General features: G+C 41.0%; 1 protein-coding gene and 1 long non-coding RNA gene across 5 annotated transcripts in view; both read right to left on the bottom strand.

Annotated features, from left to right (window-relative positions):
* Window positions 1-21,869, bottom strand: part of LOC107391097 (IQ motif and Sec7 domain ArfGEF 1) — a 116,699-nt gene extending 94,830 nt beyond the window's left edge. For 3 of the 4 annotated variants that reach the window (XM_015968164.3, XM_015968165.3, XM_054746009.2), the window contains exon 1: window positions 21,386-21,869. In XM_015968164.3, coding sequence (XP_015823650.1) covers window positions 21,386-21,645 — 260 coding nt within the window. In that variant the 5' untranslated portion in view covers window positions 21,646-21,869. Of the gene's footprint in view, window positions 1-19,559; window positions 19,629-21,385 lie in introns of all 4 variants that reach the window. The other variant, XM_070545048.1, reaches the window with a different exon arrangement.
* Window positions 1,729-2,885, bottom strand: LOC139063346 (uncharacterized). The gene is made up of 2 exons (XR_011516726.1): window positions 2,705-2,885; window positions 1,729-1,975 (listed from the first exon to the last, which is right to left on the bottom strand). It is a non-coding gene; the product is annotated as an uncharacterized lncRNA (long non-coding RNA).
* Window positions 21,870-23,384: the final 1,515 nt, after the last annotated feature.

Raw genomic sequence — 23,384 nt, 5'->3', positions numbered from 1 at the left:
CACTACCTTTTAGCATCAGTGTGGTTTTAGATCTGTTTTGAAAACCCGTTTTTATGATTAGGTTTTTAACTCAGCATAAGAGTCTTTTTAGTTTTAGTTCTTAAGCTTCTGTTTTTATGCATTTTTATGTTTTGTATTGTTTTTAATGTATTTTAATTTCTGTGAAGCACTTTGGTTGGTTTTCTACTGTTGTGAGGTGCTATATAAATAAAGTTGGCTTGGCTCAATGTCAACAGAGAAGGAGAAACAGCCGGCTGCTACCACTACAACTTTAGAACAAACTACCAGAGTCTCCAAAAAAAAATACACCATTTGAAGTCATGGACAACAAAACACGTTCGGACTTAGAAAACACCGAAAATGTTTACGACTCATCGGGGAATAGGGATGAGGGGTATTCATAGGTAGTTTCAGCTCATTAAGCAACAATAGCTACAGCTTATAAGCTTAAATCTCCCATATTCCAGTCAGAACTGACAAAGCTCCTCAGATGAGAAGCAAAATGTCTTTAAGTAACCAAAGAAGTCCAGTTGCCTTCATTCAAACCCTTTTGGATCACCGGGACCTGGGTGACGGAGAACCTCGACCAGCAGACCTAGAAAACAACTACTGGTGTTTAGTACTCTCATGTCGACTGTGGCAATGCGGGTTTCCAGTATCCAGCAGACGTGGCTCAGGGACGATAGCCAACAGGAGGGGTGAGAGTTGTAACCATGTTTGTTTTAAAAGCTGGCTTGTTTTGCTTATTTGCTATTGAAGCTTTAGGGCATTTTTATTGATTAAGGGCAGGCTTTAACTTATTTGTTTAGCACATTTTCCCAGCGAGGCTGATTAATATATTTCACAGGTAAATGATTAGGTTAAAACATGCAATAATAAATTAATAAGCAAATAAAAACAACAACTCCATGGACATTTCTCTAATTCTGGTCCAAATACCAACCTCTAACCTCCTGAATTTGTGTTTTACATCATTTTTAGGACAGCATGATATGAAAATAACCTGCAGTTGCAACATTATCTTTATTGGGTATTGCACTTCTTTCCTCCTGACACACACACAGCTCTTTTGTTGTAGCATTTCAGCCAGCAGCAAAAATAGAGGTGGACATTCGTAGCTGTAGGGGTCCATCAGATTGATTACATACCACCAGTATGCTTTCTAAGCCTGGGACATGCCTTCATTTGTGATATTTACTGATATTGTGATGGACATAACGTACAGTGCAGCCTTAATCACTGCAGGCACGTTTCTCAGGAATGAGTGACAACTTCCTCCCACTGAAGATAAAACCAACACAGGTGAGAGTTTTGATCAGATATCGTGTTATAACAGTACAGCATGTCCGATATAAGCTTAGAGCTAAAATAAAAAATATACATCCAGACGTTTGGCTTCTGTTTTCTCACTTAAACTCTCCGATCAAGCCCTGCAATGTCACCCGACTGTTATTGGACTCACCAATTATGTTTGATTATTCAGCTGTGAAATGCTTCGACGAACTCATTCCAGCTGTGACGAAACAGGGTAAATCTCATTCTACGAAAAGCAAAAGTGAAGCTTTAAATCAAAACAGAGTAGGGCTGCAACTAACGATTATTTTCATAATCGATTAATCTGTCGATTATTTTTTCGATTAATCGATTAATCGGTTTGTTATTGTTTAGCTATTTAACCTATACAAGTGATGGATGCATTTCAGTTAAGAACAAAAAAACATAAGAGAATTGTGCAGTTGACTGCAATCTATTTTATTGCACATGAACACAGTCAGCAGTATAAAATGAGCTAAACAGTGCAAAATATCAGTCCAGAATAATTTTTAGCATTAGCTGGAAGCCTGCTCCTTCCACCATGGATAGTGGCCTCATGTCTTTTACCAGCATGTTTAGAATAGAGTTTGTAAGTGGTATGAATTGCTGGGGGGTGAGTGTCTTCTTCCCCATGTAGTTGTCCATCGTTGCTTGTTTTTTTCTGCATAAGAAACACAAATAGACTGAAATAAGTACACATATAAAATAAAGCAGCACACACACTACAACACTAAATCAATATTATATTATTTGAATTAATTAACAATATACAGTGATCATTTATTTTGAGGGTTACGTTCTACAAAATAGCCCGCAACAGGAGATATTCAGAAAAAAAGTAAAACATTTTTACTATTAAAAAGCTCTAAGTAAGAAGCTCATGAGGTTTTTACTTTGAGTCGGGAGTGTTTAAATTAGCCAGAGAAATGTGAAAAATGTTTATTTTGTGTAATACTGTTTAAGAAACATGATAAAAATGTGTTGTGAGGCGTTTTACAGCGTTAGATAGTAAAACAGCCTTTTAATAGTAAAAAAATGACTTTTTCTGAATTTCTCCTGTATTTAAAAATTGAAAGTGTACAACTATGCCGCGTTATATTCACCTGGACACAGCTTGTCTGTATATTTTTCTCCGCGGAGTTGTCCTTTTTTGAATGAGGAACATAGTTATGGGTTTGTGCCGTTTTTCTCTTAACGAGAACATTCTTATAAACAGACGTGCTAAATTTGGCAAGCGCATGATACACAACACGGAGGAGATTCACGATTGCATCTAGTCAATCAGAAGTAGAACACCGCAGACTGACGCGGCAAAAAAACATGTTTAACATCCACTATAACGAACTCAGCTAAAACACTAAGTCCAGCTTGTTTATTTTCTGTTACTTACCGGGCTGGCTCTTCCAAATGACGGCTCACTTGACCGCGGTGCTCTTCCTCTGCTGCATCAGCCCCCACATGCTTTCGTCTCAAATGTGCTCCCATACTCGTGAGGTTTTTGTCCGGGGTTTCTCTTCAGTTTTGTCGCTTCTATTTTTCTTCCGTATTTCCTCTTGTTCCGCCATTTTCTCACAGCAAGATGAGCGTCAGTAACGTGATACGTCATGAAAACCGAGGGCACCCATTGGCTCATTTCTTCTTCTACGGCTCCACTGGTAGATCAGTGGCTCATTACTGCCACACACTGGCGGCAAATTTAACAGCTTGTAACCGATGTCAGATTGTGGTAAAAAATAGACTTTATGCGGTAAAATATGATTATTAAACAACTAATCGATGACTAAAAAAGTTGTTAACTATTTTAATAATCGATTATAATCGATTAAATCGATTAGTTGTTTCAGCTCTAAAACAGAGCTTCCTTGCAACCTTGTGGCCCGACTGCCACAAAGTCACAAAACGATCAGTCAAACCGATGGTCCACTAACAGCTCACTCACACTGACAAGTTCCTCAGAAACACTGAAGCCTGCCGTTCCTCCCCAGTATGCTACAGCTATCTCAATGTTTTATAAGCTGTACTCTACTTCTCAAGAAGAACTCTGCAGAAGGGATTCAGCAGATTGTATTTCAACATTAATATAAAATATTCTTTAATCAGATGCATACTTTTCCTGGGTTTATACATATTATATGCAGACATGTAGGACACATGCTCCTCGATAAACCACATCATTCCTGCACCCATACTACTGAAACCTAGATAATGTGTGTAAATCAGCAATGAGCACCAACGTGTTCAGTGTATTATAATTAGTCTAGAAAATAAAGTTTATTTTTAATTATATACTTGACTCTGTCTGAATTAATACGAAGTGTGTTTATGGTCCCTGAATAAGCAAAGAATCCTAAATTCTTCTGGTTAAACATTCAAAGATCAATCAGGTTGATGTTCTATATTTATATAGAATCATCATATCTTATTGGTCATAGTTTAACCCCCCAATCTCTCTACATCAGCAAAGCACACCCAATGACTCAGTTCAGTTCTCTCTCCAGGCGTGCTTCCTGCAGGACCATCAGATTACACCAGTACCTCTATGGACATGGTGCAGGACCCTCAGTGGCTGTCCAGCTGTACAAAATGAGGGCACATGCACGCGCGCGCACACACACACACACACACACACACACACACACACACACACACACACACACACACACACACACACACACACACACACACACACACACACACACACACACACACACACACACACACACACACGTCTGTAGATGTTGGAAACTGTTCAAAAACAGTCCACCCACCTCCTTCACTGACTTTGACTTCTCATTATTTACTCTGACACTGAACAACCAGTCAATACATGATTTAGATCAATACCAAACAGGATGAAAGGCGGCAGCAGAGGAACTGGACCCTAAAATATTGATACAGCGACCCGGGCTATGACTGTTTTATTTTGTTGTTCGGCTGAAGTTTGTTCATATTACTCCTTTAATTCTGGTCATAGAGCTTTTTCTTAAGTCTGCATATTTAAATGGGAAAACTCTTTCTGTGAACAGGAAATGTGGTTATTTACAAGAAAATTCAACATTTTATTAGCTATTTCTGCAGAGGCAGACCGATGAAATGGTATATGTTACATTTTTTAAATCCATCCATCCATTTTCTGAATCCGCTTGTCCATGTAGGGTCGCGGGGGGGGGGGGGCATCTCCAGCGGTCAACAGGCAATTAGGCAGGGTACACCCTGGACAGAGAGCCAGTTCACCACATGGCACATTTTTTAAATAATCAGTAAAATAATCCAAGCCTGTGCGTGCCTAAACAGTGTGATGCGAGAGTTTGGGCAGCCTTCATGATTTTCCTTTATAAATTGTTTGTTGTTACTATAAAACATTTCAGTTAAATAAATCAAATAGGACACACACACACACACACACACACACACACACACACACACAGTGATATTGGGGAAGTGAAATAAAGTTCATGGGATTTACAGAAAGTGTGCAATAAAAGACACCTGTCCTCTTCTTCTGCCTCCAACTGATGCACCTGACCTAACACACTTTCATTCTGGCTCTGCATTCCTGAAAATATTGCCTGGATTTAGGCAAACCCCTGACAAAGTCTGTGGTTACAGAGAACACAAGCAGCTGTGTGCAAAAACATAAACTGTACTTTAAAACCTCTGAAAGAAACGGTTGAACCAGCTGCAAGCCACTAACAGTGAAGTAAACATGCAGCAAAAGAAAAGAAAATGAATTGTTTGTGTGACTCCAGCTGCTTCTGTGAGAAATGCGAGTGCAAAGATTGGTGGTGAAAGACCAAGTCGGCTGTGAGGGAGTCCGTGTTGACACCCATCCTTGATGACTAAGAAGATGTTTGAGCAGCAGCTCCTCATCTGTGTTTAGCTGTTGACTCAGCCTCCACCTTGTCAGATAACACACACACACACACACACACACACACACACACACACACACACACACACACACACACACACACACACACACACACACACACACACACACACACACACAGCTCTCCCACTTGGCAGAAAACGAGTGGCAGCCTTTCAAACGACTCTCCACAGGTACTGCTCTATAAATTGCCTTGGATTCAGCTGCTGCATCAGCTGCTTTTGACAGCTGCAGGGTGGATAATTGGTTCAGCCATGAAGAAATAAAGAACGAACAAGCCGGCCACACTTTGGCCCCGAGGCCCCTTCAGGAGTGACGCTCCAGAGTGGGACGAAGATGCGTAGAATGAGATGGAAAGATTTAGCTAACCTGAGTAGAAGGACAGGAAAATTATTAAAAACTTCATCAACTTTCCTAAACAATAGAGTTATGCTGTACCTATGAATATGCCGCCCAGCTAGTGAAGCAGAACTAATTAGACAGCTTTAACAATTTCTGTCCATCCTAACTAGTCGACTCTTTTCTGGATCAACCATTTCCTCAAAGAAATAAAGAAGAAAAGGTAAAGGTGCAGCAGTACAGGGTCTTGGTGTTGATGGTCACTTCTCTTTGGGCTTTTTCATTCAGGGGACACCACTGCAAATCATCCATCTCTATTAAACCATGTCTTCTACCCTCATCCACTAACTTTATGCCACTTTGAAGGATCAAGCTCCTATATACACTGCAGACCTCCCGACCCATTGTGTCCCAAGCAGAGCGTTGAGATCGGGCGACCAGGGCCTTTGGCTGTACCCTGCACCAGAGTGAAGGCTTAGGGGCCAGTGTGCGTTCTTCTACCATTGCTCCTGATCTCTGGAATGCTCTTCCAGACAACTATGAAGTCTGCAGGTTCTTCATTGTAAAATAGCTTTGAACTGACTGTTTTTACACTCATGTACAGCACTTTGTGGCTTCTGTTTTCAGAGCTGCTTCTAAAGTTTTAATTATTTTTCACTGCATCCATAAATCTCCTTTTTAGTCCTCCTCGCAGCCTCCTGACTGGAACCCGGGGCAATCCTTCTACCAATATCATCATCGTCTCTTCTCTGGACATGTCCAAACAGTCTAGCCTCTGATTTTATCTTTAAACATCTAACAAGAGCTGCCTCTCTGATGGACTCATTCCTGATCCTCTCCATCCTCATCACTCCCAAAATGAAAACCTGAAACAGATTTCCTCCTCAGCCGACTGGGTGGAGGCCGGTTTGTCTCCTTTTAAAAAGGCCAAAGAGGGACGTGGTCACTGTTTACTTTGTTTTGTTCACAGCTGGGTCCGGGCTGAATACAAAAATTGTTATATAAAAAAGTCTTTAGGGTAGGAATGGATTTGTTTACCTATAAAACAAAAAGTGAAGTTGTAGCATCAAACTCTGTTGCTTTTGACTGGATTCTGCTTCCTGTTGGGTCGTGCCGTTACTGGACCTGATGAAGAGAACAACAGGTTTCTTCTGCACTCCCACACCCAGGGGGGGGATGGTCTATTACAGATGAAAACAGCCTGCAGCTGATTTTGAGTGCACGTTTAAAAAAGTGTCTTAGGCCACTGCTTAAGATTTTTATGAGTCTGAATGCAAATCATTCCAGCGCAGACATTAATCCAGCAGGGGTATTTCATTAGAAGGCCTTTGCTGAAGAGAGGGAATCCATGTGTTCATAAATTTCATTTAGCCCTCTGATTGTTCAGCAGATCACTTGGTAAATGAGTGGACGACACCAGCCACAAGATCTAGCTTCTTCTATTATAATATTATTTCCTCTCGAGGGGTCCGGAGACGGTCGCCAAAGCTGCTCCGGCAGCTCAGGGTGGAATATTTATGGACCTGCCAAGCTCCAGTCCACAGGCTCCATCCAGGGACTTACTGAGGACAAGCGGGGGGTTTCTTGGGCAGCGGATTATAGCAAAGAAGCCAAGATGTGGTCATTACAACTAATAAATAACACAATTATAAAGAAAAGGCACGTTTAAGGAAGGATCAGATGCAACAATAAAAAAATCCACCATCATGAAAGGCATAGCATAAAAAGCTGCGTTTGTGCAGTTTAAACACTTTTAATCAAACTGATCCAGCTAATTTGGCTTAGACGTTAGTTTAGTTCTGGTGGCTATGCCATTACTGTTCTGTTCTGACAAAAAGTCAGAAGCTGTAAATGATCTGTTGCTGTGTGTTTATGAAACGTGCCGCTTCCCTCCAGTCGAACGCCCTGAGGAAGGTAAATGTAAAATACATCGGGCTGTAATTGCAACAGGGTTGCGCTAACACCATACTCATGACTCTAACACCAACATGAATACACCTTTTTAAAAACCAGGTTAAACACATGATTCTTGTGTTGCAGCAGTCTCAGTAAATGTGACCGTCTGTCTCCCGTTTTTAGCCGTCCACATAAACCCTTTTGTTGTTTTCACAACCCAATCTGGATTTTGTGAGTCTAAATCACAGACTGACACAGATATGTATTCTACAAACAGGAATCGATCAGTCATGTCAACTCTGTTTCAATCAGACGGTCATTTAACTTAGACAATTGTTTATTGTAAATCGTTTTCTAATTAATTTAGAGCTTTTGGGAAAACTACAAACATGAAAATAAATGACTAGAGATTTTTAAACTAATTTTGGTGTGAAGATTATAGATTTCCGTTACTATTCAAACAGTGGAACTTGCCTTTGCCTTGCAAAAATATTCATACCCCTTGAACTTTTACACATTTTACAGATTTTCTGTGATAGACCAACACAAAGTAGCACATAACTGTGAAGCAGTGCTTGTGAATAAGATGGATGAGAATATCACTGGATAGGTTCAGTAAATTAGCATAATCTCATTTTAAGTATTGCATAATGCAGATGGAAATGAACATTATGCTTTTACTTTTGGTGAGTGGGTGGTGTAAATGGTAAATGGTAAATGGCCTGTATTTGATGTAGCGCCTTCTAGAGTCATGGAACCCCTCAAGGCGCTTTACAACACAATCAGTCATTCACCCATTCACACACACATTCACACACTGGTGGGGATGAGCTACAATGTAGCCACAGCTGCCCTGGGACGCACTGACAGAGGCGAGGCTGCCGAGCACTGGCGCCACCGGTCCCTCCGACCACCACCAGCAGGCAACGTGGGTTAAGTGTCTTGCCCAAGGATACAACGACAGCGACAGACTGAGCGGGACTCGAACCTGCAACCTTCCGATTACGGGGTGAGCACTTAACTCCTGTGCCACCGTCGCCCAGCTTGACGCCCCCCTGTGGATGGGTAGGACAGGCAGACTACCACTGATCATGATGCTGCCACTGCCATGTTTCACAGTGGGAATGATGTGTACAGGGTGATGGAGTGTCACTTTTCCGTCGCACATAGCTCTTTACATTTAGGCCTAAAAATGGTTTATCTGCTTGTACTTCTGAAAATTGTGTCAGTTTATTTTTACTTTTTTTTTCATTTTATTCTCATTTATTGACATTAAAATAAAAATACAGAACTAAATTGCTACAAGCCGAAATGAAAAAGGGGATGGAAAGAAGAAAAACTTCTGTTATCTGCCCCTTTTAACTAAAATAACATTAACACAAATGAAACAATCGTATGATTCTTAAAAAATTTGAACAATATAGTTTCTGGACTGGTTGGCCGACACAACCTCAACCCATGAATTGAAAAAAAGAGAGAAAACAAGTGACACAGAAAGAAGCATAAAGTTATAGACCTATATACATACATATACACACATATGCATACATAGACTTGTTTCCTTTTTTTTTCTTTCATCCCCCCAACCCCCCTCACGCATTTATGTAACAGATCTATGTAAGTTAATCATTTCATTTTTTATCTCTTTTTTGAAAGTCAATATAGTTTTTGCATTCTTGGTTTCAGTATTTAATTTATTCCACAGTTTAACTCCATATATGGACACAAAATGTTCCTTTATGAGTATCCTATGTCTAGGTATATTAAATAATTCATGTCCTTTTAAATCATATTTGCTATGTCTTTTTGTAAATCTTTTGATTAAACCTGCAGGTACGTTCCTTTTGTTTGCGTTGTACATACATTTCAAAATATTGTAGTCCACCAGGTCATAGAATTTTAGTGCTTTTAATTTTATAAATAATGGATTGGACGGATCTCTGTAGTTGCTCCTTGTGATTATTCTTATTGCTTTTTTCCATTACTTCATAATTATGTGGTATTTTGTGTTGGTCTGTGACAGAAAATCTCAATAAAACACTAAAGTTTAGTGAGGTGAAGTTCATTCAATACTTTAGCAAGGCAAAATGCTGCTGCAAAAGAGTCAGTCTGCTTCCAGCTTAGACCTATTAGGTCACTGGGAAAATGTTTAGCAATGTTGAGAAATTGTCTCCAGACACTCTACACACTTTAACTGAGTTGTTAAAAAATAGATGATGCAACAGAGTAAAAATCTTATCCCTGACCTCCTTTACTGCTGGGCCTAAACACGTTTCAACACACAACTCAGATAATGTGAGGAACAAGATATCCTGGTTTCATTTTCCACAGCTGTTCTACATTTTCTGAAAACGATGAAGCAAAAAAACCCACAAAACACTTTTTCCAAGATTCCATTTTCCAATTAAATCCGTTATTTGCATAACGATGCAGCTGCTTTAACTCATCAAGCACTTATCAACTGCTGGGCTCAAGCATCAAAGCAACTACAGTTAAACTGCAGCTAAAAATAAAGCTAATCATTGCAAACCCAACAAGGCCAAGCTGCTGTACGTACAATCTGCACAACAAACGCGTGTCAATGGAGACGAGGCGGGAGACGCTTTGGCACACACCACGGTCAAGATGAATCAACAGCGTCGCTGCTCATTCACAACGATGCTGAAACACTCGTTAATGCACGAAAAAAGATGAGTGCTGGAGAGGAATGAAAAAATTTCTCACGTCATTCATTAATATTTTATCATTTAGGATTCATTCAGCTTCTTTTCTCTCTCAGATTCAAAAGATACTGAAATGATTTTCCAGATAGAAACACACATTGTTCTGTTGTGACACACATCTTATCCCCAGGCAACACCAACACCCTCCCCAGCTGTAGCAAACAGCAGAATAAAAGTTCCCACTTCCAGAGGCAAATATTCCTTTCATGCATTTCTGCAAACGGAAAGTGACATGTCAGCTGTTTGCCTTCCCCAAGTTATCTGTTGAAAAATCACATCAGCATCCCAAATATTGTTTACACTGGGTTGGCTATCTGGGCTTGGGACAGAGTTTGAATATTAAAGGTGGGAAAATAGATGCATCCACCAGCTCTGAGATAAGATAAGAAAATGAAAACGCTTCCAGGCTCACACACACACACACACACACACACACACACACACACACACACACACACACACACACACACACACACACACACACACACACACACACACCAGTGACAGGTCTGGATCACAAGTGATGCTCTCTGATTAAACCAGGAGCAGCTTTCTCCACTACCAGCATCCAGAAAAACTTTATTTTCCAATTAGAAAAACCCTTTTTTCTTGTTTTTTTTTACTTCGTTACAGTGTGAGGAAACCATGGAGGAAACGCAGACACACAAAACTATAAAAGGCTTTTAACAAGGACTACATAGTCAGCATACATTCTTTTAAATTAATGGAGAACCCTGGAGCCATGGGAAGAGAAGAGCTGACAGGAGTGGGATTAGTGATGCCACTCCCACATGGCTTGGGTTTCTGCCACGGAGGAAGTTTGCAGCCGCAAACGAAACGTAGCGGGAAAACAGGTAAACAGAACTGCTCTGTGTTTTAAAAAAGAACTACAGCATGGAATTAGAGAAGCGACACAGCAAGAACACACCTAAGATGTTCTGCCACGTATGTTGGCATGATTCTAAAAACTGTTTACGTGGTTCCAAATGTACTAAATCAAAGTGTGTTTTTTAAATATGTGTTGTCATGTATATGATGTCAATGTAAACTTACTGATGTGATTTCCTTAGGTATACTGATAATGTCCTACAGGCTGACAGGTAGGGAAAGTCAAATCATACCTAAGCATTTGAACACCTTAGTTCTCCCACTTAGAAATCATGGAGGGGTCTGAAATTCACACTGTAGGTGCATTCCCACTGACAGAGACAGCATTCAAAAATATGCAGGAAATCACATAGAAAGATTTTAAAAGAATGTCTTCGTTTTGCACTGCTGCACATATGTATTTAAACACCAGACAATCAGCAAGTATTCTGCTTATAAAAGACCTGTTCCTGCCTTCAAAAGGTCCACCTATACTCCACTCATTAATCTAAATGAGTAGCACCTGTCTGAGCTTGTTAAAGACACCTGTCCATCCCACAGACAGTCAGACTCCAGCTACTGCCATGGGCAAGACCAAAGAGTTGTCAAAAGACACCAAAGACAAAACCGTGGACCCTGGAAAGAGCTACGGGGCAATTGTCAAGGAAGTTGGTAAAAATAGATCACCTGTTGGAGAAATTGTTAGAAAACGGAAGAGGCTAAAGACGATCCTCAGTCTACCTTCGACAGGGGCTATATGCAAGATCTCACCTCATGTGGTATCACTGACGATAAGAAAGGTGAGGAATCAGCCAAGAACTACACAACAACCATCTGAAGGATACAGAGGAGGCATGGGATAAAGTCATGTGGTCAGATGAGACCACAATAGAACTTTTTTTGGTCTAAATTCCACTTGCTGTGTTTGGAGGAAAAAGAAGGATGAGTTTCATCCCAAGAACAACATCTCTACTGTGAAGCATGGAGGTAGAGGTATCATGCTTTGGGGGTACTTTTCTACAAAGGGGATAGGATGACTGCACTATATTAAGGGGTATTAATGGGGCCATGTGTTATGAGATTTAAAGCAACAACCTCCTTTCCTCAGTCACAGCTTTGAAGATTCGCCACGGCTGGGTCTTCCAACATGGCCACAGTCAGGACAACCCAGGAGTGGCTCCGTGAAAGCCACTCCTGGGATGAAGAAGATCAAGGTTCTGTAGTGGCCTAGCAAGTCTCCAGACCTAATTGGAAAATCTTTGGAGGGAGCTGAAATTGGAATGTTGTACATGAGAATGGGTTCTCAATTAATTAATCTGGTTAAATAAATAAATAAACTCCACATTGCACAACGGCAGCCCCGAAACCTGACAGATCCGGAGGAGACCTGTACGGATGAGTGGGCCAATATCTCTGTTGCAGTGTGTGCACATCTGGTCAAGAACTACAGGAAACATTAGCAGAGGTGTGGACTTGAGTCACATGACTTACGTCTTGACTTGGACTTGAACGCCAATGACTTGTGACTTGAATCGACTTGCATCTGTTGACTTGATGATGACTTGAGCATATTTGATATTTTAACACAGAAGAGACACGACATGGACAAAAATCATAAATCATTCTTGGTTCTGGGTGTGATCTTGTTCTGCTACATGCTGCAGAACTTAGTTTATAATCAGTTTCAGTTGCTCTTTCTGCTCGTTTGAGCAAATAAAGGAAGCTTTAAGATGCTTTATTTCTGGAATTTATTTATTATCATTGTCATTAAATTGAAGTTGGACAGATGACTTGATTATGACTTGAAAATTCTAAGTTAAGGACTTGGACTTGACTTGGACTTCCACATCATTGACTTTGGACTTGCCTTGGACTTGGTTGTCTTTGACGTGGACTTGTCTCGAGATTTGACTGGAAAGCCTTGTGACTTACTTGTGACTGGCAAAGCAGTGACTTGGTCACACCCCTGAACATTAGACCTCCATAATCACAAATAAAGGCTTTAAAATATTACCACTGAGTTCCTCTGGTGTTCAAATACTTGTGTGTGTAAAAATGATCTAAAAATCGTACAAATTGATGTCCTAAATGTTTTAATGCTGTCTCTCACAGTAGGAAACTTTTTTCTGACTGGCTTAATGAACTGACCTGCATTGGAACGTGCCTTGAGATGACTCTTGTTGCGATTTGGGGCTATATAAATAAACTTGAATTGAATTGAATTGAATTGGGAATGCACCAATGTAATTTCAGACCCCTCCATGATTTCTAAGTGGGAGAGTTTTCAAATATTTTCCTCACTCAAAAAAAAAATATATATATATAGTAAAAATATATAATAATAAAGGAACACATTCTATTTGTAATGAAACTAAATGTGTAACCATGTAATTCTTACTTTCTAAAACCCTTTAGGTACTACTTGACATTTCTCAATCATTTACAAAGATTGAGATCGGAGCATGTTTTAGGGCTGCTCCACATGGACCCTTTTAGATGTGACACAAAGCCCGATCACTTAGCCGTGTCCAAATTCAGGGGCAGCATCCTCGTAAGGATCCGGCCCACCCGGTCAAAAAAGGTCGGGTCCTTCCTCAGCCACAAGACCCAGACCCCAACCCCCTGTATTTATTCCTACCTCAGCACATGGCCTGCTGCCCAAACAGCACAGAACAGACATTAAAACTACAAATAGCAACAAGAAACACGGGACTCTCCATACAAGCTTTTTTGTTCAAATGCAAGGCAATTATGAGGAAACGTGACTAAATGCAACTACTGCCTGAATGCTCCACTTTGTTGTTTAGACACCCTCTTAGAGTTCACAACAACCATGATGGAGACATTTACGGTAACTAATCAGGGTCAGCACTCACCACTATGCGTTCTAAAGACCGTGCAGCTGTGGTGTGCATGCTGGGAACTGGATTGACAGCGTTACCCTGGAGAGCGCTCTGCAGAATCCACTGATAAATCTGTTGACTTGGCAACACGGGTTCCACTATCAGTGACACATCACATTCACTGCTCTCTGTGCTTTGTTTCTGAAAGGGAAACCACTTCCATTTAATGCCACCTCGAGACAGCTGCAAACAAGTTTATGGATCCTTCAGTCGAAGGATCTCTCCCTCCCAGAGCAATTCTTCTTTTCTGCCTTCATTTCTTCCCAACATAAACCTGCTAAAAGAGATGATGTCTCAGCTCAAACCTGATGGGATACAACACAACTTCCCACACACGTTAGAAACAATCAGGAAGCACTATACTCAAGATTAATGGTAAAATGGAGATAGGCTCCAAATTGCTGCATATATCGGTAGCAAACTGTAATGAGATCCATACGGAGAATAAAAACTGGAGAGCTACAAATTCTCTGTACATTAAATGGATTCTACTGCCAGTAAAAGTAATATACAAAGCCAATAAAAGTGCACAGGATGAATCATCTCAAAGCTACACAAGATCTGCTTTATGTTAAATGACGAGATTTTAAATGTGTAAAAATGAATATGGGTCCATACTGAGCAGAGAGATAGGAAGCTGAGAAAAAATTGGTTTCATATAAGAAATGTTACATTTTTATTCTTGCTCTGAGAAAGATGAAGGATTCCAATGAAGCTACTGCCTGAATTAATATATCCCATGTTTTCTACAAAGCCCAGAAGGAGACTGGAACAGACTTTTTAATGCTTATGCTTTGATGTATAAGTTGCATGAAGTGAGGATGAGAACAAAGATAAACAGAAATGTTAAATATGCTACCCACGACTCAGTAGGGTCACCGTGGTAACCCCGCACTCATGCCTCTCATTGCCTGACATGATTCTTCATCAACGAATTAGTCATCCATCCACAGTCAGTCATATGGAAAAGAATCTTGACTGATTGTTGGTACTCCAAGTTAAAAAGACTCCTCTCTAAATAGTTGGTGAACGAGGAAAGTCAGAGCTGGGATATTACGGGAGTCTTTTGGACTTTTGGGGGCGCCTGCATCATTCTGAGAGGGATTTTAGAAAAAGCTCAAAGTTCTGGTGCAGCAGATACCACATCGAATGGAAGACAATAAAAATATTTACATATGATGCATGAAAACTTGTTTTTGTTCGCAAAACTTTTTAAAAAGGTCGCATTTTAAATCTCTATAAATAGTTTTGGTTTAAACTGCATATAAAAGGTTACGAACTCCATTATCTGCTGGACTGAAAACAGGAAGTGACTCTAGAATAAAAAAATCTCACAGTCCCCAAGTGAAGCCACAGAAAAGCACATCATTGTATTTGTTCTGTCATGGAGGTGTTTCATGACTAATATGAACTATGAGTCATAATGCTGTAAAAAGTCTTCACATTATCCTCGATTGAGTCGTGTGCTTAAATATACCTTCTGTACCAATCCTACACTTCTTTGTTACGGATTAAACACAAAGTGGAATTTAGTGAGATTTACGCGTGAAGACCGGCGGAGTCTCTTTCCAAAGTTGTGCGAAAGAACACCGAGTTAGCGCCGATGGAGAAAGCTAAACGGCCTTTTTCCTCTCAGGCCTCCTCTCGCATAGACAAGTGGTCCAGTTGACAACTCACCTGTTTCTCACATTCACTGCCACTCTTCACCTACTACAAGCTAGAGTGACGGCTAAGAGTGAACGGAGACAGCGGTTATATAACAAACAGGAGCTTTGTCTACATTCCTGGCACTGTGGAAGAAAATGTTATAGACTGCCGTGTCACGGGAAGGCGGATGTGCTTCGACTCGACCAGCATGCACGGAAGGCAGGAGCAGGATGTGAAGGTCTGAAGTGTGTCTGTTTAAACAATATTACTGTCTGCTGTTTGCAGATGATGACGATGTTCAGGCATGTGATCTTTGATTTGGATCGGGGTTGCTTTTCCAGCTGATTACATAGTCACAGTATGTGTCAACATTTGCACACTCCAAGTGATAGTGCTGCAGGAAAATGAGGCCGACTACTTAAGAAAGAATGAAAAAAGTTAAAAAAAGATATATAGAGGATAGAGTTCATGGTAAAATGTCACACAGAGGGCTCTGTTATCAATCAGTATCAATCCTGGCTACGCAGACACCCAATGAAGAAAAAGAGGCGTGATAAATTCAAATTACTGATATTGTCAGGGTCACTAAACATGATGAAACATGAATCAACAAAGAGGTTGAGTGCTTTTTATCCTCCCTACAGCTGATCAGTCCTGGCTTTGATGGTGTGGTGGTGGGATAAGATGGAGTTTTTGGAAAATTCCCAGGAAAAGTTCTCTTCTTCCTTTTGACCTTTGACCCAGAATGCACGAACCTGACTGTCTGGACACTTTCAGTTTCACGTCTACAGTAGCTGTAACTGCAGTGTGCAATCACAGCCAATCAGAACCTCTGAACCTTTAAACGTTGCAGCCGTTTCAAAACATTACAAATATGACTGCCTTTTTTAAAGTACTCAGCTATATTATAAATATAAAGGAAATGAATGGAGACTGTCTCAAACACCACAAAAACTAGTCCTCTTCAAAGGCTAATAATATTATAAAGCTTCCATCTGGGAAAAACAATTGGACTTTCACCAAAAGATGAAGTTTTTTAATATCTTACAGCAGAGCAGTGCAACACGACTAAAGGAACGGGATAACAAAATAAACACTCTATTGTTTCATTGTGGCATCGTAAAATACATTTTTCACCACAGTCATCAGCATGGGACTACGTGGCTGCAGGCAGAGCCAGAAGGTAGTGGAGGTGGGGAAGCATCCCAACGTAACACCAGGTCGCTCCAAACAGAAGGACGTAAACAAAGAAGCAGTTTGCTAATGAAGAGCTATATTCCAGTGTTTAAAATGTGCAAGTAATCTCACTCATCTGCTTATTCAGCACACGATTAACAAGAGCAACAACAAATATACAAAAGTACAGAGGAAGTGAGTTAGCATTAGCCTCATTTTTGCAGAACTTACAGAAAATGCACTCAGTGTGAAACTTAGAATATGGTGCAAAACTGTATTTATTTCAGAAAGATATCTTAGACTGAGAGGCAGTTTAAAGGCTCAGGAACCCTTTGCAGGTGAACTTGCTGATTAGAGTTAGACATTTTGAGTCTAGAATATTGAATCTTGTCACAATATACGTTTTTATTTATTTTTTTAAGATTTTGAATTTGGGGTTGATGCATTTCCACCAGATGTGTGTTTGTGGCAACCAGAGTGACATCAGTGTTTCCACTACATAGGCTCAGGCGAAAAAGGTCAGTGCGCAACCCCCCACTCCCAGAAATATTTCTAGGGGAAACAGATGCATTTTACCTGTGAGCTCCCTTTCCACCGTTTCAGATGCTAACGCAAAGCGTTCTATGCAGCTAACCCTGCTAAATCATGAAAACATGGGATAATTGAAACACCATGCATTATTTCAGGAATTCACATAACAAGAAAGGGGAAAGATGACAGCAAACATACAAAAAGGTCTGTGGTTTACTTTCTGTTTGTTTTTTACTTTGGCTACAGAGGTTTCATAGGAAGTTTTGTGCTTTTTTTTTATTGTTAAGCAAATGGAAATATGCAAGTGACTTATTTAGAAAGTCTCCAGATGCTTTACACTGCTTTTGTGTTTGACTTCCTGTCTGGTGTGATCGGAACTGCAGAGTTTGATGCGTTCTGGGAGCAAAGCACGTAAAAAATAGACTCAAAGCGTGAGCAACGCAGGTCAACACTTCTGGGACCCTCTGAAAATCAAACGGTTCGCAGCCGGTGAAAACGCACCCATCCACTATGACGGTGTCTGCTTGCTGTGTATTTCATCACTTGACAGTAATGAATCCAGTGAAAAGGCTTCGCAACCAATAATCATCAAAATTATAAAAAAAATAAAGACCTGAAATATCTAACTTTGCATGTGAGGAGCCTATCTCATTGTTTCACTTTTCAGAGGTCCTTCACTAAGAACCTTTTTCTTATTTATTGTAACGTCCAGCAATGGTCAGTTTTTAGTTTGACCATTCAACATCTGGTCAAAAAGGAGACACGAGACTGCATGTGTCCCCTTTACATCAGCCTGCCTCCATCCCACCAGCTGGAGCTCAGAGCCTGCAGCTCTGAACACAGATAACGAAATGTCAACAATAACGTTTTCTCCTCAAGGTCCCATCTTTCAGGATTCTTCATGCCTCCATATAAGGAACACTCCAGCTCGGATCAATTGCTAAATCAAAGAATGATTTCCTAAATCAAATATGAACTTCTACAACTTATAAGCTAGATAATCAATAAATAAACATTTATTTATTGCTACTTATAATAATTATAATATAATGAAATGTTTCATTAATCTGTGCTCAATGATTGAAGTTTGAAATGAATGTTATGATTACAGTGATTGAAATATGTTTCAGCATGTTGATATGACAAGGTCAACACCATTTGCACTCACACAAAGACAAAGTAAGATTAAGTTAAACTCGTGACACATAAATAGTCCTCTACCCAAAATCAGAGTGTCCGGTATCAAGGAAGACGTGTTTCTGAGATTCTTGGTAATGTTCCTCAAACTTGTCAACCTCTGGTTGGCTACACAAATCATAACATGAGAACATTAAAACCAGATTACTCTGGTGGTTCCTCAGTTCTAGAGAAAGTTTCAGACCGGCCATCTGAAGCAAAACCTCTTTAACCATCAAAGCTTTTGACACATCGTCAAAACCTTTTTGCACCTGTGAAGCTGATACAGCAAACAGTTCCTGCAGAACAAGCTGATATTGTTTAGACTCTTCAAGAGTCCACCAGAAACGTGCGGTTCCATCCATCTGTCGTGACCCAAGGCATCTCACCGACTGGTGATGTTGGTGCTGTGGTCAATCTACTGGACCTTCGGTGCCAGCGGTCATCTGACCTCTCTGACTTTCAGATCCACCAAGAGGGTCTCTGAAACGGGTGAAGTAGACACACAGATAGCATCTGATGTGCTTTTGATAATAATCAACTTCATAGCTTACCGCTAACTAAATTCTTTTCCAGAACTCAGCTCTCCTAGATACGGAAGCTCTGACTAACATCGCATTCACACATAGGTTCATACATTTAGTTCCATCCATCACAGTAAATGCTTAGTTAACTTGTCACGTTTTAATTGTTGGTAAAATAAATTCTTACTTTTATAAACCTGACTCTTTTCTAAATCAAAACGAAGTGTTTTCAATCCCCTAATTAATAAAGAATCCTAGAATCTTCTGATTAAACACCGTAAAGACCAAGCAGGTTGATATTCTATATTTAGATAGAGTATCATGGCTTACTGGTCATAAGTAGAGGTAATATATATATGTATTGAGCTCTTAAAGCACTCAATTTACCAAACCCTACATTATTATTTTTGAAAATGATCATTCAGTCTCAGTTTTTCAGGTAGGCTGAACGTAAAACAGTCTCCTGCACCTGTCTCCTGCATTAGCTTCTGATAGAAATTAGAAGGTGAAATGCTAGGATTTGAAAAGCCTGACAGATCTACATCACACAGTCACTTAACATTCATGGACTCACCCATCTTGACTCATGACGAGGGAGGCTGCTGTTGGTTTAGCACCCAGGAAACTGCAGAGAACGTCTTGGCTAGAAAAATGTATGTTTGGTTAGAAACTAACCGTTAGCATTAGCAACTCCACCACACAGCAGAACTCCTTCAGGCTTGGGTTATTTGTGGAGATAAAACATCAACATTGCAGAGCAGAGACGGTGGTGGAATCGTGTTGCTGTTAGCCAATCAGAGGCGAGGTGTCCAAATATCAGGAAATAAGACTGCAAATCCTGTCTTCTGAAACTAATTTCTCTGTACTGAAACAGGTGCACCGGAGCTTTGTTTCCCCAGAGTATGACTTGCAAGGCATTCTCTTCTAATAGACTACTGCAAATGTATTAAAATATGACTGAAGGACCTCTAGAATTCCTGAATGAACTTTTGCACCATATATTATTCTCCTCCCCATATTCAAACTTTCTGAGTTTCAACTGTCCATTGTCTAATATAATAATCAGGATAGAAAAGACTTCTATTAGGATGGGATTTTTTTTGCAATTGCATTTTGTAGCATTTTGTTCTCATATGTAACAAGTTTACTTTTAAATTAACAGAACAACACAATTCCAGCCCTATAAATAAAAAAAATTCTTGTTTTAATTTGATCCAAATGTCGTTTAGAGTCTAAACTTTTGACAGCTTAACTGTCCTTCAAATGTTTTTTGCTAACATTCCAAGAGTAACGCAACAACTTTACCAGGTTCATGCAGCAAGTGCATTTTTTCTAGCTGAAATGACATAATCTGTACACTAACGTGACCTTTGCTTATCTTTGCATCAGACACTGTGATATTCACAGAACTAGAGCCCTCTGTGTGTCCTGGAACTAACAGATGCTTCTTCTCATCAGCTGGTGAGATAATCGCAGGTTTTTGAGAAAACATTTTGCTCCAAGCCGATACAGGACGAGAGATGAAAACAGGCCATTTGAAGAGGAATCACACTTGGTGATACTCCAGTGAGATTTACAGATGGACTACGCTGAAAGGTCAGCGTTCAAATCTCATGAGTCTGGTTTTACCAAGCGGCAGAGACACACAGTCCCTGAGTCAACAGTATTGATTTGCTGCCACTGATCCCAATGACACAAACATGTCCCTGGAGACAAAGGTCAAGCTGGATCACATGATCCTGCCAACTGTCAGAGGCTGAGTTAAAGGGCTGCCTGCTGATTGGTCGGGGCCAGCAGAGGATGGCACTGAGAGGTGCTTGGTTGAGCTGCCTGGAACTTCACCCAGCCTCTGCCCTGGAGCAGACCGTGGATCCATGTGTCCCGTCCTCCCACCCCTTTCCAGGAGTTTTACAGCATTTAACAGAAACTCAAGTTCAGATCATTAAAAGCTCTGAAATGATCTGATCTGAATGCAAAACCAAGTAGATCATTAGAAGGTTGGTGTAAAATAGAATCAGTGCAAACAGACCGCGTTCGTGTAACATGCAGCTCATATTGATTTGTTTTTAATCCCTCTAACGATGGATCAGGCAGGATTATTGCCACACTCTTTCAGACCAGATTAGGATTAATGTCTGAGGAAAAATCTGTGTGTGCTGTTCGGATGCTGGTTGCTATGGTCAGGCTCTTTTCTGGGGCTCACCATCAGCCAACAACAGCAATCTTTTGGTGCTGTGTAGAGTTCAGTATACGCTTCTATTGAGAGGCGCTGATAAAAATAATAATAAACTTACAGCAGCTGCAGATTGAGGAGTGACAGAATAATTAAGCACAACTTTTCTCAAAGACAGCGTGTGTGTGTGCGCGTGCGTGTGTGCGCGCGTGTGTGTCAGGTCTTACTTCTCCTGTGTGACATGCTCCTTGATGGCTCCCAGCGTCACCAGGCTGCTGGTGCCCTGCAGCAGCCTGCAGGTAGCCAGGTGCCGCTGGTACTGCTCCTTCAGGCAGACGTTCTCCGTGCACACGTCGGACACTTGCTGCTCCAGCTCCTCTATCCTACCCCTCTGCCTCTCCAGCAGCTCCTGTTGGGTCTCGATGATCTTGTTAAGCTCCTTAAGGTATTCCGCAGCCCTGGCCGGGTTCTCGGTCGGGCTCTCCATGTCGCCCTCTCCCCACCGCCACCACCCCCTGCTCTCCTAAGGTGGTTCCGTGTCGAGCTGCGGGCTTCAGGCGCAACAATTCTCTCGGCTGTGCCTCTTACGCCTCGTCATCGCTTTAAACCGCTGAGGGTGATGGTTTCGGATTAGATAAATACTTCCAGGACGCGTTTCCAATTCCACAGGAGCTGGACACGCGTTTTGGAGCTGCGTGAGCCGGCGTCAGCGTCAGATTCTCCTTCAGCCAAATGTGACAGGCTTCATGATGAGGATGACAGCTGGATCAGTCCACTCGGTGCCCCTGTCGGATCCTCGCTCTGACATTTCTCCGTCAGCCCTGCTCCACGCCGTTCCCGTGACTTTTCGTAAACAGACGCTGCCCGTGCGGTGGGCGGGGTTTGAAGTTTCTGAATCTGCAGCGCCGCTGCAGGAGGTCCAGACTCCTGGTTTTTATTCAACTTGGACTCATTTGTGTTATTGTTTCTCTTTCTTTTCTCCAAAAATTCATGTGTTGAGCTGAATATTTGGGAACTTTGCTACATATGGTGACCTGTTTGTGTTCACAGGGGCGCCCCCAAATAGAGGACCAAGGGGGCAAGGGCACCATCAATCAGTAAAATGTTATTTCATAAACAGTTGATGTAGTGTATATTTGTAGATTAGCAAATCAGTTTACACACAGTTTTGTATAATTTCTGGTTATTAAATTCATCTAAGTAACAAAAAATGCGAGGAGCCATTTGGGAGCCGAAAGAGCTTAAAAGAGCTGGAGTTCCCATCACTAATCGATAGACATATGATGCGATATTTTCCTCTCCACTGTTGCTACATGCTTGCTTAGTATGAGGATTGCTGTAAAGACTCTGACTCTAGTCAGTGACTCGATGCAACCTGCTGGGTTCCTTATATAGGAAACGTTTTAACTTACTGGCTTAATGAACTGAACTCTTTTAGAATGTTTTCTTTAGTGAAGTGTCTTGAGACGACTCTTGTCTGATTTGTCGTTATATAAATAAACTGAATTAAATATGTAATGTGTATTTTGTACCAACTATCATGCATTTAGTATTGTCTGTGTTGCAGCTGATGTGTTCTCACTGAATAACAAGTGTGGTTTTCCTCAGACTGACCAGTGCTTAAGCCTTCAAGGTTTCCTGATCTTCCAGGTTTAGAGGAGGCACCGGTTCTGGTTACACCTCTCTGTGGACTAGGGCAAGGAGACCAAGCTAGGGACCCTCTCACTCTAACATTCAGCGTAGCGACAACCCCCGCTATGAGTGCCAGGGGTGTTGTCCCAGTATTGTTCCCCATCTACTCAGCTCTCCTCTACTTTGGTGGAACCATACAACTCCATCCTGACCACTACCGTTACACTGTGCCCCACACTTCAACTGTGCCTTCTTGATGGACAATGAGGCCGTTTACACGTACCAGTGAGGGGATGGAGGAGGGGGAGTTCTCAGAGGCCAGGACGTGGCAGCTCTAGGGAAGGATTATGAGGAGATTGGAGTTGACTTCAATTAGGGAGAGGATTATTAAAATGACACAGAACACAGAAATTAGTATTTTGGAAGGGGGGGGGGGGGGGGGGACTGCTGTTCTGTTTGGTAAAAAAATAAAATCTGTTGTTTTATAAAGCATACATCACCTGTAGTCATTAAGCTAGAAGTAAAAAGTGTTCAAAATTTTTATTCCAACTAATTGTTAGGATAGACGTGGCCAGGCAGCCATGCTGGTTAGTC

The sequence above is a fragment of the Nothobranchius furzeri genome, chromosome 15 (assembly GCF_043380555.1).
Source record: "Nothobranchius furzeri strain GRZ-AD chromosome 15, NfurGRZ-RIMD1, whole genome shotgun sequence".
Taxonomy (NCBI): domain Eukaryota; kingdom Metazoa; phylum Chordata; class Actinopteri; order Cyprinodontiformes; family Nothobranchiidae; genus Nothobranchius; species Nothobranchius furzeri.
The sequence above is the reverse complement of the archived record's forward strand: the minus strand, read 5'-3'. Positions and strand labels throughout refer to the sequence as shown.